Consider the following 20,600-nt stretch of genomic DNA (forward strand, 5'->3'; position numbering starts at 1 on the left):
ACTTACTTCTGTCTCATTACAGACCCATGGGGGGTGTGCATTTACCGAAATGCATGAACAGTATAATACCAGGAAGTAAACTAGTTTTATGGTCGGAAGATTTACAGCGGCAGCAGTGCAACTCCACAACCTCCTTCTGCTGTACTCCACAACTAACGATACGAAAAAGGCGTCGCTATTATTATAGTGTGTCGTTGGCGGTGACGTTGCGATGGAGGGGGGCTAGACAGTAGCTGAGCGGCTATTGACTGTGCACCCACTTCTTATCATCTCATGCCTCGATAGCGTTGAAAGTATACGGCGTACCTTGTAATTTTGTGTACGTAAAATGAAGCGCGAGATTATACCGAAGAAAATTATCCTGCTACGCTTATAACAATTGCACAGCAGCAGGAAAGAAAATAAACAAGATGGTGATAGCATTCACAAGACAAGAAAAAAGGAAGTTAAAACCATCAGTGTTGTCGCTCTCCGACTAGTTACATAAATGATTTTTGCCGTTACAAAGACTGGTACAGCGTGTGAAGAATGATTTCTTATAGGTCCCTGTGCGAACTTGAAGTAGTAACTTCCGGTTCTCTGTCTTGAGCGGCACAATGTTGCCCGGAAAATATTAATCGATTTTACTCTGAAGACAATTTTTTTTTCTTTCTTCACGCGAGATATTTACTCACATTTTAGTTAACTGAGATGTTTAACCATTTATCCAACTTCCACACGAAAAAAACACGTCAGAAAGAAATTCACGTCGCCCAGCCGGCCGGAGTGGCCGAGCTGTTGTAGGCGTTTTAGTCTGGAACCGCGTGACAGCTGCGGTCGCAGGTTCGAATCCTGTTTCGGGCATGGATGTGTGTGATGTCCTTAGGTTGGTTAGGTTTAAGTAGTTCTAAGTTATAGGGGACTGATGACCTCAGAAGTTACGTCCCATAGTGCTCAGAGCCACTCACGTCGCCTATCTTAGCGCACGCTCCACGCCTCCTGTCATTCTCATTCTTGTCCCTCTGGGAAACGGAGTGAGTGAAAAGTGATTGACTATGTGCCTCTGTACGAGACCTAGTGTCCTTTATTTTCCCTTACTGGTTCTTATGCGAGACGACCGTTAGCTACAACAGAACCATTCAGCAATCTCTATGGAATGCTGCTCTCAATAGCGTGTTGTGAAACGCTCGTCTTCTACACACCAAGAATTCCCTTCTAAGCTCACGGAGTATTTCCGTACTTGTACTACCGAACCGTGCAGTATCATATGTAGCAACACGCCTGTGAACTGCTTCGATGTCTTCTTTTACTACGACTTGCTGTGATTCACAAAGACTCTTAACAAGACGGTGCCCAAAAATGGGTTGCACAAATGTTTTGTACCCGGTACCCCTTATACTACGAAAATGTTAACACCCTCCCAGAAAGCAACCAAAAATTCGTAGTCCTTCATCTGCCGTCTCTAAAGCAGAATCTGTCTACCTACTCGTTCCATTTCTTTTCGTTTCGCAATCTTACTCCCAGATAGTTAACCGACATGCCACTAATACTTCAAAGATTGCTGGTCTCACAGCTTGCCAAAACGCCTGTTATGTAAGCGAGAATAGCGGGCAATAGCGTTGCCCAGCGGCCCATAGGCGTAGTGTACAATAATCTTGTGCAATGTTATTGAATGTCTTCCTAAAATACTCAATGAAAATGTGCAATATCCAGTATGGTTTGAAGTTATGGATGATCAAGATGCGGAAGCTGTGACAGTTGCTCTACTTGAAGTTCAATGAGATAAATGTCTATCAGAATTTTTTACTTGCTGGTGCAACATCTGATACATTATTTAAGATTGTTGTCGCTATGCTTGTTCTTAAGGAATTCCTTATAGCTGAAGGCCATAGTCTCTGTATTTAGTGAACAACAACGCAGAAGAATAATGCATAATTAGAATTATATATTAATACCTTCAGCTGCTGACGGGCGATGATATATATCAACGGGGACAGGTGAAAATCTATGCCCCGACCGGCACTCGAACCCGGGATCTCCTGCTTACATGGCAGACGCGCTACCCACCTGTGATTTTTTTTTTCATTATAGTTCGTTGTGTTTGGTCTGGGTGGACGTCACAAGACATCCGTTCAAGCTGATCGTCGATTCCTTGACTCAGTTTTTTTTTTATTAGAGAGAGCACGCAGCCCTCTGACCGAACACTCTGAGTTACCGTTCCGGCTTTCTGAGCCACCCGAGGGCACAGAGGGCACTACGTTCGTAGTGTTCCTACCCAACACGCTCATTACTCGTGGAAGACATTCTTACTAAGTTCCGTAAGAGTTCGGGTAATATGTGTGCATCTGTACAGAAGAAGAAGATCATGGCCAGTATTGCCAGAACTATATTCCGGGTGATCAAAAAGTCAGTATAATTTTGAAAACTGAATAAATCACGGAATAATGTAGATAAAGAGGTACAAATTGACGCACATGCTTGGAATGACATGGGGTTTTAGTAGAACAAAAAAATACAAAAGTTCAAAGAATGTCCGACAGATGGCGCTTCATCTGATCAGAATAGCAATAATTAGCATAGCAAAGTAAGACAAAGCAAAGATGATGTTCTTTACAGGAAATTCTCAATATGTCCACCATCATTCCTCAACAATAGCTGTAGTCGAGGAATAATGTTGTGAACTGCACTGTAAAGCATGTCCGGAGTTATGGTGAGGCATTGGCGTCGGATGTTGTCTTTCAGCATCCCTAGAGATGTCGGTCGATCACGATACACTTGCGACTTCAGGTAACCCCAAAGCTAATAATCGCACGGACTGAGGTCTGGGGACCTGGGAGGTCAAGCATGACGAAAGTGGCGGCTGAGCACACGATCATCACCAAACGACGAGCGCAAGAGATCTTTCACGCGTCAAGCAATGTGGGGTGGTTCTAATAAAACCCCATGTCATTCCAAGTATGTGTGTCAATTTTTACCTCTCTATCTACATTATTCCGTGGTTTATTAAGTTTTCATATTTATACTGACTTTTTGATCACCCGGTACTTATATGGATATGGTGTCTGTTCTTCCGGACATGTCCGCAACAACAGATACCATCTTCATATATATTTGTGTTACAAAAAGGTACGGCCAAACTTTCAGGAAACCTTCCCCACACACAAAGAAAGAAAATATGTTATGTGGAGATGTGTCCGGAAACGCTTACTTTCCATGTTAGAGCTCATTTTATTACTTCTCTTCAAATCACATTAATCATGGAATGGAAACACACAGCAACAGAATGTACCAGCGTGACTTCAAACACTTTGTTACAGGAAATGTTCAAAATGTCCTCCGTTAGCGACGATACATGCATCCACCCTCCGTCGTATGGAATCCCTGATGCGCTGATGCAGCCCTGGAGAATGGCGTATTGTATCACAGCCGTCCACAATACGAGCACGAAGAGTCTCTACATTTGGTACCGGGGATACGTAGACAAGATCTTTCAAATGCCCCCATAAATGAAAGTCAAGAGGATTGAGGTCAGGAGAGCATAGAGGCCATGGAATTGGTCCGCCTCTACCAATCCATCGGTCACCGAATCTGTTGTTGAGAAGCGTACGAACACTTCAACTGAAATGTGCAGGAGCTCCATCGTGCATGAACCACATGTTGTGTCGTACTTGTAAAGGCATGTTCTAGCAGCACAGGTAGAGTATCCCGTATGAAATCATGATAACGTGCTCCATTGAGCTTACGTGGAAGAACATGGGGCCCAATCAAGACATCACCAAAAATGCCTGCCCAAACGTTGACAGAAAATCTGTGTTGATGACGTGTTGCACAATTGCGTCCTTCAATTGGGCCAACCGGCGGTGAATGGAGGAAGTACAGTACAAACTGACGAAACTAAAATGAGCTCTAACATGGAAATTAAGCGTTTCCGGACACATGTCCACATAACATCTTTTCTTTATTTGTGTGTGAGGAATGTTTCCTGAAAGTTTGGCCGTACCTTTTTGTAGCACCCTGTATAGTTAAGGCTCACCGACCATTTGGCCATCTTCTGCGCGTATGCACAAACAGTGCCCACACTCTTACGGGAATCGGTAAAGCCACGAGTAATGAGTGTAATGGGGAAGGGCACTACGAATATAGTGTGGGACAGTAAGTTGGGAATGTGTGTCTCACGGGAGGCGTGCCAGACGTAAGTCCCTGCAGTTGCACTATTCTCTGTGTCCTCCGTGAGTCAGCCAGCACGGTAGCTCAGCGTGTTCGGTCGGAGGGTTAGCTCCCTCTGTAATAAAAAAACTGAGTTGGTCGATCAACAACTAACTTAAACGGATGTCTTACGACGTCCGCTGCGAGCAGATGCAACGAACAAAGTCGAACAAAGTGAGTGAGTGGCTCAGCTGCAAAGTGCATCAACCATGTAAGCAGGAGATCCCGGGTTCTAGTCCCGGTCGGGGCACAGATTTTCAACTGTCTCCGTTGACTTATATCAACGCCTGTATGCAGCTGAGGTATTCATTTCATTGTACTTTTTTAATTATGATTGCATTCTAACGAGCTGCACGGTCACCGATCTTCACATACATAAGAAAGTTTTCTGAAATAGTAGCTGGTTTACACCTCTCCACATCATACCACCAGGACCACCAAAACGATCATGTTCGACAACGTTCCCGGTTTCACTGAGTGGTGTGAATAAAACCTTCTACTTAATGGTCTGTAGGGCCTAGATTTAGCGCCTGTTATTTGTGAAGTGAAGAATTAGAAGCCAAGTGTAGGTAGTGAATTTTTGTAGTTCAAACTCGTGCTCAAATTTGAGACTGATGAACAGTGTTATGTTGACTGTGCTATCATTAGCATCTTCACTTTCATTGGAAGACATAACACTGTTCATCAGTCTCAAATTCGAGCACGAGATTGAACTACAAAAATCTAGAATACCGAAGGTAGTGTCAGAAAAGAAGATCGCATGGAATACAATTGCTCAGGAACACTCTCACGGAACTGACAAGCAGCACAGTGATGCACAGATTAATAAACTGTTCGCTAATCTGAAGCATCAAATAAAAAAGGAATCCTTCCTGAAGGAAACAGGAAATAATCCGATCAAACTTAGAGATTGGGAAAAGGATTTATTGGTACTGCTTTCCCACGAAGACAATTATATTTTTAGAAAGATTCAGGAGCTATTTAGGTTGATGCCAAACACGTATCAAACTCTGCTAAGAACTGCGATAGAAATGAAGATCAGAGAGAAACGCCATACGCAGGTATGTACCCAGTTGCTCCTCCTGTGATAACAATACCGACAACCTCGAAGTAGACTGAACTTGAAATGAAAACCCTTGAAGTATATGAAACTGAAGAAACAACAGACTTGTTGAACGCAACTTCAGAGATTGTATGGTTGAAATAATTGGAATTACAGAAACTTCAAAGAGAAAACGAAAAGGAAAAGCTATTAAAATTTGCAGAGGACAAATCTACTCAAACGGATTATTAGTATGAAACGAAGATATTGTACTATTAAAAGTTTCTTATAACCTTATCCTTTCCAGTCGTTTCTTTATTGTCTAAAAGAAAGAAAGAAAGAAAGAAAAATACAATTCGTGCATTTTTGTTGCTCTCCTGTAATTAAGTGACTTTAAATTATAATTACAGTGCTTATAGGTTGCTTGTTACTTTTGAATAGTACACAGTTAAACCAAGAAAGAGTACCTACATAAATCTGAGCACATGGTTCCGCTTCTGTTCATCACGAGCCTTGCTTCCACTGCTTTTCAGCTGTCTGTCGGTAGGTTCGTCTTTATCAGCACCCTCACTTCAGTCTCCTTCTTCTTCTGCATCTTTCCAGTCCTCCAAATGATACTGACAGTGTTCTTTCAGGTGCTTAGAAATGATGTGTATTATACAACACGCTACTGTTAGTTTGGGGTTCAAATGGTTCAAATGACTCTGAGCACTACGGGACTTAACTTCTGAGGTCATCAGTCCCCTATAACTTAGAACTACTTAAACCTAACTAACCTAAGGACATCACACACATCCATGCCCGAGACAGGATTCGAACCTGCGAGCGTAGCGGTCGCGTGGTTCCAGACTGTAGCGCCTAGAACCGCTCGGCTACTTCGGCCGGCTTAGTTTGGGGCAACTCTCTGTCTCTAAAGAAAGTTTTACATAGTTAACGATGATCGCAAATCGTTGCTTCAACTGATTAAAGGCTCTGTCCACTACCGCTTTTTTCTTTTTTTTTTCTATCGTGGACCAAAGGGAATAGTCGCTGATCAGTATTTCTTACTGGCTTAGATGGAATGACCATGCATGGAGGTTTTTCATATCCCGAATCACCAAGTAAGCATGCATCCCTGTTGTACCCTGAAATTGTATATCTAATTGGGCCACATCTCCATACTGTGGCATCATGCATCTCTGTTATACCCTGAAATTATGCGGCGAAGAGCCAAAAACGTATACGCATGCGATTCAAATACAGAGATACGTAGACAGGCATCTGCGGCCGGCAACGCCTGTATAAGACAATAAGTGTCTGGCGCAATTTTTAGATCGGTTATTGCTGCTACAATGGCAAGTTATCAAGATTTAAGTGAGTTTGAACGTGGTGTTATAGTCGGCGCTGGAGCGATGGGACACAGTATCTCCGAGGTAGCGATGAAGCACGGATTTTCCCGAACGACCAATTCATGAGTGTACCGTGAACATCAGGAATCTGGTAAAACATCAAATCTCCGACATCACTGCGGCCGGAAAAGGGTCCTACAAGAACGTGACCGACGACGACTGAACAGAACCGTTCTACGTGACAGAAGTGCTACGCTTCCGAAAACTGCTGCAGATTTCAATGCTGGGCCGTAACCAAGTGTCAGCGTACGAACCATTCAAGGATATAGCATCGATATGGGCTTTCGGAGCCGATGACCCACTCGTGTACCATTGATGACTGGCCTGGACCCGTCAACACCTACATTGGACTTTTGATGGCTGGAAACACGTTGCCTGGTCGGACGAGTCTCGTTTGAAATTGTATCGAGCGGACGAACAAGTCCAGGTGTGCAGACAACCTCATGAATTCATGGACCCTGCATGTCAGCAGGGGACTGTTCAAGCTGCTGGAGGCTCTGTAATGGCGTGGGGCGTGTGCAGTTGGAGTGATATGGGACCCCTGATACATCTACATACGACTCTGGCAGGTGGCACGAACGTTAGCATCTTGTCTGATCACCTGCATCCGTTCATATCCATCATGCATTCCGACGGACTTGGACGATTACAGCAAGAGAGTGCGACATCCCACATGTCCAGAATTGCTACAGAGTGGCTCCAGGAACACTCTCCTGAGTTTAAACACTCCCACTGGTCACAAAACTTCCCAGACATGAACATTATTGAGCATATCTGGGGTGCCTTGCAATGTGCTGTTCAGAAGAGATCTCCACCCGCTCGTACTCTTGCGGATTTAAGGACAGCCCTGCAGGATTCATGGTGTCAGTTCCCTCTAGCACTACTTCAGAGATTAGTCGAGTCCATGCCACGTCGTGTTGCGACACTCCTGCGTGTTCGAGGGGGCCCTACACGATATTAGGCGGGTGTACCAGTTTGTTTGGCTCTTCAGTGTCTTTTAATTGGGCTACGTCTCCTTGTTGTTGTTGTTGTTGTTTTTGTTGTGGTCTTCAGTCCAAAGACTGGTTTGATGCAGGTCTCCATGTTACTCTATCCTGTGAAAGTCTCTTCATCTCCGAGTAACTACTGCAACCTACATCTTTCTGAATCTGAGTAGTGTATTCATCTCTTGCTCTCTCTCTCTACGAGTTTTTACCCTCCATGCTTCCCTACAGTACTACATTGGTTATCCTTGGATGCCTCAAAACGTGTTCTACCAACCGATCCCTTCTTCTAGTCAAATTGTGCCACAAATTCCTCTTCTCCCCAATTCTGTTTAGTACCTCCTCATTAGTTGCGTCATCTACCCAATTTATCTTCAGCTTTCTTCTATAGTACCACATTTCACAAGTTTCTATTCTCTTCTTGTGTAAACTGTTTATCGTCCTTGTTTCACTTCCGTACAAGGCTACACTGTATACAAATATTTTCAGAAAAGATTTGGTCACACTTAAATCTATACTCGAGGTTAACAAGTATCTCTTCTTGAGAAACGCTTTCCTTGCCATTGTCAGTCTACATTTTATATCCTCTCTACTTCCAGCATCATCAGTTATTTTGCTGCCCAATTAGCAAAACTCATCTACTTCTTGAAGTGTCTCATTTCCTAATCTAATTCTCTCAGCATCACCTGACTTAATTCGACCACATTCCGTTGTCCTCGTTTTGCTTTTGTTGATGTTCATCTCACGAGGGTTGGAACTTTAATGGTGGCAACCAATTATATGCAGCTCGTACAAAATAGATACGTGTTTTAAAGTTTTACTGACTTCAGAGTAGTCACCAGCATTGTGTATAACCAGTTGCCAGCGATGTGGAAGTCGTAGGATATTCTTAGCAGTGTCAGTTGTGTTGACAGTTCGAGAGTTGCGGTCTATTGCCCAACGAATTTCTAGCAGTTGTGAAGCGAATACCGTTAAGTGTTTCCTTCAGTTTGGAAATCGAGCTGAACTTACTAGGGCTTAAGTCAGGAGTGTGCAGTACGTGGTATAGCACTTAGCAGCCATATCAGTCAAAGAAATAGTAACACCTTGCACCATACGTGCTTGAGCACTGTTCTGCAAAATGATGGTCAGGTCCTGCAGAAAGTGTCATCACTTGTGTCTCTAAGATGGTCGTAGGTTGTATTCCAAAAATGAACGGCATAGAGACAGAAGTGATGACATTTTCTGCAGGACAATGCTCAAGCACGTACACTACAAGCTGTTAGTGATTTGTATGACTGATGGGGCTGCTAAGAGCTATACCAACTACTGCGCTCCCCTGACTCAAGCCCTCGTAAGTTCAACTCGATTTCTAAATTGAAGGAAACACTTCACGGCATTCGCTTCAGAACTGCTACAAATTCGTCGGGCGATAGACCGCGCCGCTCGAACTGTCAACACAACTGGCACCACTAAGAGTATCCTACGACGTGCACATCGCCGGCAACGGATTATACACAATGCTGGTGACTACTTTGAAGGTCAGTAAAACTTTGAAACATGTACCTATTTTGTAAGGGCTGTAAATAAATAGTTGCCGCTATTAAAGTTCCAACCCTCGTATATCCTCCTTTCAATACACTATCCATTCCGTTCAACTGCTCTTCCAAGTTCTTTGCTGTCTCTGGCAGAATTACAATGTCATCGGTAAACCTCAAGGTTTTTGTTTGTTCTACCTGGATTTTAATTCCTACACCATTTTTTTCTTTTGTTTCCTTTACTGTTTGCTCAACACATATATTGAATAACATCGGGGATAGGCTACAACCCTGTCTCACTCCCTCCTCAACCACTGCTTCACGTTCGTGACCCACGACTCTTATAACTGCCATCTGGTTTCTGTACAAATTGTAAATAGCCTTTCGCTCCCTGTATTTTGGACCTGCCACCTACAGAAGATAAAAGAGAGTATTCCTGTCAACATTGTCAAAAGCTTTCTCTAAGTCTACAAATGTTAGAAACGCAGATTTGCCCTTCCTTAACCTACCTTTCTAAGATAAGTCGTAGGATCAGTATTGCCTCGCGTGTTCCTACATTTCTATGGTATCCAAACTGATCTTTCCTGAGGTTGGCGTCTACTAGTTTTTCCATTTGTCTGTATAAAATTCGTGATAGTATTTTGAACCGTGACTTATTAAGCTGATAGTTCGGTAATTTTCACACCTGTCAGCACCTGCTTTCTTTGGAACTGGAATTATTATATTCTTCTTGACGTCTGAGGATATTTCGCCTGTCTCATACATCTTGCTCACCAGATGGAAGAGTGCTGTTATGGCTGGCTCTCCCAAGGCTATCAATAGTTTTAACTGAATGTTGTCTACTCCCGGGGCCTTGATTCGACTTATGTCTTTCATTGCTCTGTAATGCACCCTACCTATCATGCCATTCTGCACTTGCTAGTAAATTTCTCACCAGCATTTACGGTGAGCTGCTTATTAACATAGACGTAACCTTTGTGACTGGTGTATTCTTCATCATGTAATGCTGGTTTTCTAATTTCTATCTGGTTGCAACCCAAAACGCCTATTACAGATAGTAGTCTAAGTATTTTTTACCATTCTAGCATAGCCGTATTAATTTCCCGCATTTTTGATGGGAATCAAATCCAGTTGTGAGCTTTTAAAACTACCTGATCCATAACATATATTGTTGTCCTGTCAACTCCAAAATCCTCTGCCACACTAGTCTGAAATCCAGAATCGCCCAAAAAACGAAGAAGTGTCTCCATCCGTTTTCGGGAAGTTAAGGCTCCCCTGCATTTTCATCATTCAAATGGACATTCTGTTAATACGTCTACATCATTTGAGCTGGTTGGTCAGGAAACAGGGTTCCTTTGATGAATGCTGCTAAACCTTCTCTCGAGATATTAGATTTATTAACACATCCTCTACTACAGTAAAGCTTTCATTCCTTAGTACTTAAGATACGTATTACTAGAACTTCAGCTCAATAGAAACATTCATTTAAAGTAAACACAATGGACCGAATGTTTGGAAGGATGCATCTGCATAGATCTTACTGTTACGTACTTTTATCAAGTTCAAACCTGGAACGAGACATTGTAGGATTACGTAGATATGGTAAAGACAGCTATGGGTGCCTTATGTGTTAATATATCTGGAAGAGAAGCTGTGGTTAGCATCAAAGAAGGTTTGCAGCCACAGGATCTACCACAGGTGAATGTTTTTGGACAGGTCTTGTTCGTTTTGTGAGTTGGAACATAGCGTTGTGAGTGTCGAAAATGTGCACCCTTGTAATGAGAAATGGAAAGAGGAAAGGCTGTCTAAGGAGAGCTACAAGGATGCTAGATTGAATGATAACTCTAAACAACATCGAAGAGGAAGTCTGGGCAGCTTTAGATGCGGCAGCAAAACGCATTTTGTGCGCGACTGCACCAAACATTGTGACACTCTACAGGCAGCTGACGCGAGAAGAAAAGCCAGGGGAGGGACGCCGACCTACAGCCATTGGGATGTCGCACTATGTGCTGTTCACACCTCTCGGTTGCCGTTCAAAAATGGTTCAAATGGCTCTGAGCACTATGGGACTTAACATCTGTGGTCATCAGTCCCCTAGAACTTAGAACTACTTAAACCTAAGTAACCTAAAGACAACACACACAACCATGCCCTAGGCAGGATTCGAACCTGCGACCGTAGCAGTCGCGCGGTTCCGGACTGAGCGCCTAGAACCGCTAGACCACCGCGGCCGGCGGTTGCCGTTCGTGTAGACTTATGTGGGTACTGCATCTGTGTGCGGTCTACTCGATTCTGGATATAGTGTGTCATTCCTGGGCTGTGATTGGTATGTTAATAAGGGTGCACGGGTTTACCATGATTACAATCAGCTAAGGAGGATTGTTGGTCACTTGCTAATGAAAGTTTGGATGTTGTTGGTTTGATCCAATACAAACTTGGGATAGGCATGTTAACCTTGCCTTGCTAGTTTTTAGTTATTAGGGACCTAATGGTACCTATGCCACCGGGGTATAACTTTCTTGTGCGGACCTGTTGCATCTTGGACTATGGTCAGAGAAAATTTTATTTTTAGTTATCGACTGAGGAAAAATTTAAATTTTGTAATCGTTGGATAAAGGATAGTGTATGCCAAGTCCAGGGGGGTGGCTCTGGGTTTGATGTTAGACATCTATTGGAAGCTCAAACTAAACAATTATTGAAAGTCCTTTATCAGTACCTGGTTGTTTTTTCAGAGGTTTTGAGGGTAACGCACAAGATATCTAATTGAATCAAGCTGACCAATCATACTCTGGTCAGTCAGTCACTTTATCAGCTTCCCCTCCAAAACTGGAAGAGTTGCGTAAAATCTTAAGCAGGTTGTTGGAGCACAGTGTTATTAGACCGTCGGTCTCACCCTATGCCTCTCTGAGTTGTTTGGTACCAAAACTAAACAGTGCTGTATGAAGGCCTTTAGTCAACGACCGGTTGCTTAACCACAAGGTCGTTTTAGAATCTGTTCCCCTTCCTGATTTGCATAATTGTTTTGTATGGTTTTCGAACGCATGTGTTTTCTTGGTGTTGAGTCTAAACCCACTAACCGAGGAATCGAAACTATTGACAGCTGTCTGTACAGATTATAACTTACATGAATTTAATCATGTGCCCTTCGGATTGTCAAATGGGGCAGTGGTGTTGTCCCGTCTGTTGGAGTCTGTTTTGGGGAGGTTCAGGTTCAAATTCGTATGGACTATGTGGTAATTTATAGTAATAACTTCGAAGAGCATGTGGAACATATTAGGCAGGTGCTTACAGGCTTAGGGAAGTAGGTCTTAGAGTCACACCAGGCAAGATAACTCTGGTCAAGAGTGACATTTCGTTTGTAGGGTACATTGCGCTGGAGAAAGGAGTAAGAATTGATCTGCTTTGGACCAGTGCCGTCCACAAGTATCCGTTACCTTGGAGTAAGCAGGAGATTGCCCAGTTCATCAGAATATTCAGTTTTTGTCGCAAATTCGTGAGTTACTTTGTCATTCTTGCAGCTCCTCTCAACCAGCTGAGGAAGAAGAACGGAAAAATTAACTAGTGTGATAGTCAATAGTCACCTTTGAGACACTGAAGAGAGTGATTAGTAATGCTACGGTCCTGGGAATTCCGCATTTTAACCTGCCCTTAGTTGTCCAAACCGACGCTTCGCAGCGGTCCTGTTGCAAGAACAGGAACGCAAATGCCACCCATTGGCTTACACTTCGAGGGCACACTCGGGTCTCGAACTGCATTATTCTTTTATGAAGTAGAAGAATTAGCAGTGCTGTTCGCCATTGAAAAGCTTAAGTTTTATCTGGAATATCGACGGTTTCAGCTGAAAACGGGCAATCAAGAGCTGAGTTGGGTGTTACCGTGGCCACCAAAAACCGGAAGGATAGCCTGGTGGGTGGTCTGGATCTCAGCATTCCAGTTTGAGGTGGTTCACATCCATGGTTCACAAAATCAGATTGCTGATGCGCTCAGCCACATGTTCAAACTTGCAGAGGAAGGCAGAGACGGAGTGGAGGGGCCTGCGTTCTTATAGATATTTCGGCTTTATTTAGTGATCTGAAGGAAGAGCAACAGAAGGATTTCGAACTTTCTGCTATCCACAGGGAATTAAAGGAGGGATACACTTTGGAGGGGTACTCGTTAGAGAAAGGGGTACTTTGCTATCAGGGAGAGTGTGACCAGAAAGCTAAAATTTGCCTTATGGACGAGTCTGTGTCGGCTGTTTTTAAATACAGGGTTATTACAAATGATTGAAGCGATTTCACAGCTCTACAATAACTTTATTATTTGAGATATTTTCACAATGCTTTGCACACACATACAAAAACTCAAAAAGTTTTTTTAGGCATTCACAAATGTTCGATATGTGCCCCTTTAGTGATTCGGCAGACATCAAGCCGAAAATCAAGTTCCTCCCATACTCGGCGCAGCATGTCCCCATCAATGAGTTCGAAAGCATCGTTGATGCGAGCTCGCAGTTCTGGCACGTTTCTTGGTAGAGGTGGTTTAAATGCTGAATCTTTCACCTAATCCCACAGAAAGAAATCGCATGGGGTTAAGTTGGGATATCGTGGAGGCCATGACATGAATTGCTACTGCTGATTCTAGAATTAACAGAAGTATTTGTCCAATAATTAATAGTGAAATTAAGTTGCTGATTATGATCTCCACCACGACCGATCCATCGGTTTTCCAATCTCCTGTTTAAGAAATGCCGAACATCATGATGGAAGTGCATTGGAGCACCATCCTGTTGAAAGATGAAGTCGGCGCTGTCGGCCTCCAGTTGTGGCATGAGCCAATTTTCCAGCATGTCCAGATACACGTGTCCTGTAACGTTTTTTTTTCGCAGAAGAAAAAGGGGCCGTAAACTTTAAACCGTGAGATTGCACAAAACACGTTAACTTTTGGTGAATTGCGAATTTGCTGCACGAATGCGTGAGGATTCTCTACCGCCCAGATTCGCACATTGTGTCTGTTCACTTCACCATTAAGAAAAAATGTTGCTTCATCACTGAAAACAAGTTTCGCGCTGAACGCATCGTCTTCCATGAGCTGTTGCAACCGCGCCGAAAATTCAAAGCGTTTGACTTTGTCATCGGGTGTCAGGGCTTGTAGCAGTTATAAGCGGTAAGGCTTCTGCTTTAGCCTTTTCCGTAAGATTTTCCAAACCGTCGGCTGTGGTACGTTTAGCTCCCTGCTTGCTTTATTCGTCGACTTCCGCGGGCTACGCGTGAAACTTGCCCACGCGCGTTCAACCGTTTCTTCGCTCACTGCAGGCCGACCCGTTGATTTCCCCTTACAGAGGCATCCAGAAGCTTTAAACTGTGCATACCATCGCCGAATGGAGTTAGCAGTTGGTGGATCTTTGTTGAACTTCGTCCTGAAGTGTCGTTGCACTGTTATGACTGACTGATGTGAGTGCATTTCAAGCACGACATACGCTTTCTCGGCTCCTGTCGCCATTTTGTCTCACTGCGCTCTCGAGCGCTTTGGTGGCAGAAACCTGAAGTGCGGCTTCAGCCGAACAAAACTTTATGAGTTTTACTACGTATCTGTAGTGTGTCGTGACCATATGTCAATGAATGGAGCTACAGTGAATTTATGAAATCGCTTCAATCATTTGTAATAGCCCTGTACTGTCATCAGTCTCCGTGTGGTGGTCATTTTCGTGTCTGGAAAACGATAAGCGAAAATAAGCGAGTGCGTTACTTGGTAAGGTATGGCAACTGAGATTCAAAAGCTGGTCAGTACCGCCAAGTGTGGGAAACTCGATGCTGGTAACAGAACGGGACTTTTTCAATCTGCTCGGGAGTTTCACCTTTTGGACAAGCTATTCGTGGGTTATGTGGTACCGCTAGAAAGCACTAGATATGGTATTCGACTCATTCCTGGATGAGATACTACCACTGACACGAGCATCCACCATTTATCGTCCATTTTTGCGAATTTCGGGCCGCCTCGAAGATTTGTTAGTGATAACGCACCTTCATTCACTTTGCGTAAGTTTTGGAAGTTCTGCTTCGGTCGCATAATAAATGATATTACGACCACGCCGTAGTATCTGCAATCTCCATTCACTGAGTGGATTAACCGCAGTCTTACGACAGCCCCGATAATTTAGCACTCGGATTCCCAAAGGAGGTGCGGAAGTGGGACCATTCATTGAACTAGTTAAGCCTTGCGTTTAGTACTACTTGCCATGAAACCCACAAAACCATTCCTGACTTGCATAATTGCTTTGTATGGTTTGCCAACCCATGTTTTTTCTTGGTGTTGCGTCTAAACCCACTTACCGAGGAATCGAATATATTGACAGCTTTCTGTACAGATTATAACTTACGTGGATTCAATCATGTGCCCTTCGGATAGGTTTAAATTCGTATATAATTACCTGGACGATGTGGTAATTTATACGAGTGTTGGAACTTTAATAGTGGCAACTATTTATTTACACCTCGTACAAAATAGAGACGTGTTTCAAAGTGTTACTGACCTTCAAAGTAGTCACTAGCATTGTTTATAACCCGTTGCCAGCGATGTGGAAGTCGTAGGATACTCTTAGCAGTGCCAGTTGTGTTGACAGTTCGAAAGGTGCGGTCTATTGCCCGACGAATTTGTAGCATTTCCGAAGCGAAGGCCCTGAAGTTATTCCTTCAGTTTAGAAATCGAGCTGCACTTGCGGGGGCTTAAGTCCGGGGAGTTCAGTAGGTGATATAGCAATTAGCAACCCCATCATTCAAACAAATCAGTAACAACTTGCACTTTACGTGATTCAGCATTGTGCCGCAAAATGATGGTCAGGTCCTGCAGAAAGTGTCATCACTTATGTCTCTAATCCGATCGTAGGTTGTGTTCCAAAAATGAACGTCATAGAGACAGAAGTGATGACACTTTCTGCAGTACCTGACCATCATTTTGCGGGACAATGCTCAAGCACGTACGGTGCAAGCTGTTACCGATTTGTTTTACTGATGGGACTGCTAAGTGCTATACCACCTTCTGCTCTCCCCTGACTTAAGCCCTCGTAATTTCAGCTCAATTTCTAATCTGAAGGAAACACTTCACGGCATTCGCTTCAGAACTGCTACAAATTCGTCAGGCAATAGAACGCGCCGCTCGAACTGTCAACACAACTGGCACCACTAAGGGCATCCAACGACTTCCACATAGCTGGCAACGTGTTATACACAATTCTGGTGACTACTCTGAAGGCCAGTAAAACTTTGAAACACGTATCTATTTTGTACGAGCTGTAAATAAATAGTTGCCACCAAAGTTCCAATCGTCGTAGTAAACACTTCGAAGGGCATGTGGAAAATATTAGGCAGGTCGTTACACGGCTTAGGGAGGTAGGTCTTAGAGTCAAAGCAGGCAAGATAACTCTGGCTAAGAGCGAAATTTCGTTAGTAGGGTGCACTGTGTTGGAGGAATGGAAATTAGCGTTTTGCGTCATTGGCGGAGAGATCCCTTGCGGGGCAGGTCCGGCCGCCTTGGTGCAGGTCTTATTACATTCGACGCCACATTGGGCGACCTGTGCGCCGGGTGGGGATGAAATAATGATGAAGATAGTACAACACCCAGTCCCTGAGCGGAGAAAATTCCCGACCCAGCCGGGAATCGAACCCGGGCCCGTAGGACGGCAATCCGTCACGCTGACCACTTTTTTTTTTTATCTCATTTTTGTTCGTTGTCGTTCGTTGAATCTGCTCGGGGCGGACGTCGTAAGACATCCGTTTAAGTTCGTTGTTGATCTCTTAGCTCAGTTTTTTTATTACAGAGGGCTGCTAACCCTCTGACCGAACACGCTGAGCTACCGTGCCGGCTACCACTCAGCTATCGGGGCGTACCTGTGTTGGAGAAAGAAACAACAACTGATCAGTCTTGGACCAGTGCCATCCACAAGTATCAGTTTCCCCGGAGTAAGAAAGAGATTGCCCAGTTCATCCGATTGTTCAATTTTTGTCGCAAATTCGTGTGTAACTTCGTCAGGCTTGCAGCTCCTCTCATCCAGCTGAGGAAGAAGGGCGGAAAGCTTAACTGGGGTGATAGTCAATAGCCGCCTTCGAGGCACTAAAGAGAGTCATTAGAAATGTTTCAGTCCTGAGTATTCCACATTTTAACCTGTTCTTAGTTGTGCAAATCGATGCTTCCGGTGTGGGCACTGAAACGGTCCTTTTGCAAGAGCAAGAAGGCCATTGAAAAGTTTAAGTTTTATCTGTAACATAGGCGGTTTCAGCTCGAAACGGACAATCAAGCACTAAATTTGGTGTTAGCGCTTACGAATAACCTAGATACATCTCAGTGTGAAAACTAGATTCTACTCTTCATTCGCAGCTTAAATCTAGCCTGTCCAGGAAAGCCAAGGTACATCTTGACATATAAGAATCAGCATTCACATACAACTTAGACGCACCTTAAATCGTACAAGACTTAGCTACATCTCGTTTTTATTCACACACACACACACACACACACACACACACACACACACACACATATATATATATATATATATATATATATGTGTGTGTGTGTGTGTGTGTGTGTGTGTGTGTACTGAGCAGCCATAACATCGTGACCAGTGAACTAGTATTGGGGTAAGCCCATCCAGGTGATAGCAGGATCACCTGCCAAGGAATGACTGCTAGTCAGACACATATATAGTGCATGTAGTATCAGTCAGCATGTTGTCTGTGCGTAGAATGGGGAAGGTATGCAATCTACCTGTGTTTCCCAAGGGCAGATTGTGATGGCCCAGAGGATCGACATGAATATTTCTGAAACTGTATGCCTTGTGAGGAGTTTGAGGAGTGCTGTGGTGTGTGTCTTCAATCTGTGGCAGACACAAGGTGAAACCACAACCAGACATCACGAGGATGAGAGGCCAGCCCTCATTATGGATGTTGGACATAGTAGGCTGGTCAATCCGGTAAAGCAGAACAGGCAGCAAACTGTGCAAAACTAACATGAGAATACAGTACACCAAACACTCCTAACAATGCGCCTCCACAGCCAACGACATCAGCTACTATGACTGAAATGGGCATGTGACTATTGGCACTGGATATTGACACAATGGCAAAGTGTTGCATGGTCTGATGAATCTCGATACATTCTTCATCATACTGATGGGAGAGCGCGAATCCATCGTCCTCTACGGAAACAGCTCCTTGACACTTGTTGTTGATTTAGAAGAAGCTTTTTACGATATTGAGTAGACTAAGTACTCTTTGAGATGTTGAAGATAGTAGGGATAACATGCAGGGAACGAAATGTTATCTACATTTGTACAGAAACCTGGAACTTGTTTGTAAGCTGAATGTCGGATGACTTATATGCGCCCCCTGGGAAGTCTTTCGACGCCTCCCACATCTTGAGGCAACCTCTGACTCCACCAAGGGTGAGTGGTCAACCTCAGTGTGAGCAACTGGTGATGGTCACTGGTGTGGGCCTATCGGCGAACTCAGACCTTCTGGACGTATGTTGGTTCCGCAGGGCTGGAGCACAACAGTGATGCCCATCCTCTGCAGCTTCAAGCTGTGCAACTGAAGCCATCACAGCCTGGAGCTGCGAACAAAGTGTCACCAACACGGCTCGCATCTGCACAGTCCCTGTCCACACTAAAGACCATGGAAAACTACACTTCACAGACAAACAAGAAGAATCGATACACGTTACAGAAATCAACTGTGGACATGGAGAGAAACGAAAGAACTGTGTCCCATAAATTAGATTAACACATAGAGATTAAAAAACTGAACTACCAAAGCACACAGGTGAGACTAAATAATTCGTTCTTGATTAGTAACTTGAAATATGTGACAAAATTGGTTTACTTTCCGACGAATATGAAAACGCGAGAACTATACCTATTAAATATTAAATTAACACATAGAAAATCAAGTAACTAAAGCACACAGATGAAACTATACAATTCGCTCCATGTTCGGGACTCGTAAAATGGCACAAAATCGATTACTTCCCTGTGGCTGCTTGTGTCTCGGCCGGCTGCTGCTGACTGACTGTTCGTCATCTGGGGCTTACGCCGCTGCAATAACTGAAATTATGTCGGGAACTTAATTTCAATTTTCTTTCAGGAGGCGCTTTGAGAATCTCTGACAGATGGAAGTGCATGTCTTCAATATTTGCTTCCACCTCGGAATGTACTTCTGTGGCGATGGTTTTTTTAACACTGCAATGAGTTCACTGTCTTCACTTTTATGTATTTTCCTTGTTCTATTTTTGGGTTTACCAGCTTAGGATGCATTTTTAAACCTGTTTGGGACAAATTTTATGCGACTGTCTTCTTGATCATAGCTACTGTCCTCTTCCTCAAAAATGTTCAAATGTGTGTGAATTCCTAAGGGACCGAACTGCTTAGGTCACCTGTCCCTAGACTTACACACTACTTAAACTAACTTATGCTAAGAACAACACACACACACACACCCACGCACGAGGGAGGACTCGAACCTCCGGCGGGAGGGGCCACGCAGTCCGTGACATGACGCCTCAAACCATGCGGCTACTACGGCTGTCCTCTTCTTCAGAACTGCCTATTGTTTTCTTGGAAAGAGCTTGCAAGAGGCACAGTTGATCAAACTATACCAACTGTTTTCTGTTAAAAGCTTCTGTACTGTTTTTTATATTTTTCGTCTTTTGAAGCTTCCAGCCAAGAACGAATAGATTTCTATCTCTTATGTGTCACTGTCATTGGAAAAAAGAAAATACACGACACAGAGAGAGGAGGAACACAGAATGTTGTACTGTACTACAGCAAGCACGATGTTCACTATACTGAATAAACAAGTTCTGAAGGACTGTGCAGCTGAAAGCACGTGCTCGAGTGATGTATTGTACTGTGTTTGCGCCAAGGTCCATTGGGTGAAAAGTGGCGCCACAAGTGGCCCATAACTAATAGTCTCCAGTAACCGCAATGCCTCGTAACGGTCTTGGGCAACTCCAAGTGGACGGGGCTGTTAGTGGGCCCAGCAGGTGGTGGATCTGTGGAGCCGCTAGTTTCTACCACCGCCGCCAATACGAAACAATGCACCAAATCCTGTGGCAGCTAGCGGAACTACTCATGACGTCACGAGTGGCTCCCTTTGTGGTACTCAGCTAATAAGGGCCTTGGCGCGAGTTGTGAGTCGTGCGTGGACACCTCAGTCAATAAGAGCATCGTCCGCTATATCAGAGTTTTCTGACATTTTCACGTTCCTGGAGGAGACCCTCACTGACTGTATGTGGAACCATCAACGTAGCTAGCCTGAACTCTAAACGAGCCGTTGCTGGAGACAGGAGGCCGGCCGGAGTGGCCGAGCGGTTCTAGGCGCTTCAGTCTGAAACCGGCGACCGCTACGGTCGCAGGTTCGAATGTTGCCTCGGGGATGGATGTGTGTGATGTCCTTAGGTTAGTTAGGTTTAAGTAGTTCTAAGCTCTAGGGGACTGATGACCTAAGCTGTTAAG

The 20,600-nt window shown here is 44.0% G+C and overlaps 1 protein-coding gene across 1 annotated transcript in view; it reads right to left on the bottom strand.

The window, feature by feature from the left end:
* The window catches only part of LOC126260640 (uncharacterized), a 564,809-nt gene extending 564,386 nt beyond the window's left edge, over positions 1-423 (bottom strand). The window contains exons 1-2 of the mRNA XM_049957978.1: positions 307-423; positions 7-222 (exon numbers count right to left, since the gene is read on the bottom strand). Coding sequence (XP_049813935.1) covers positions 7-222; positions 307-423 — 333 coding nt within the window. The remainder of the gene's footprint in view (positions 1-6; positions 223-306) is intronic.
* Positions 424-20,600: the final 20,177 nt, after the last annotated feature.

Source organism: Schistocerca nitens, chromosome 5 (genome assembly GCF_023898315.1).
Source record: "Schistocerca nitens isolate TAMUIC-IGC-003100 chromosome 5, iqSchNite1.1, whole genome shotgun sequence".
NCBI lineage: Eukaryota > Metazoa > Arthropoda > Insecta > Orthoptera > Acrididae > Schistocerca > Schistocerca nitens.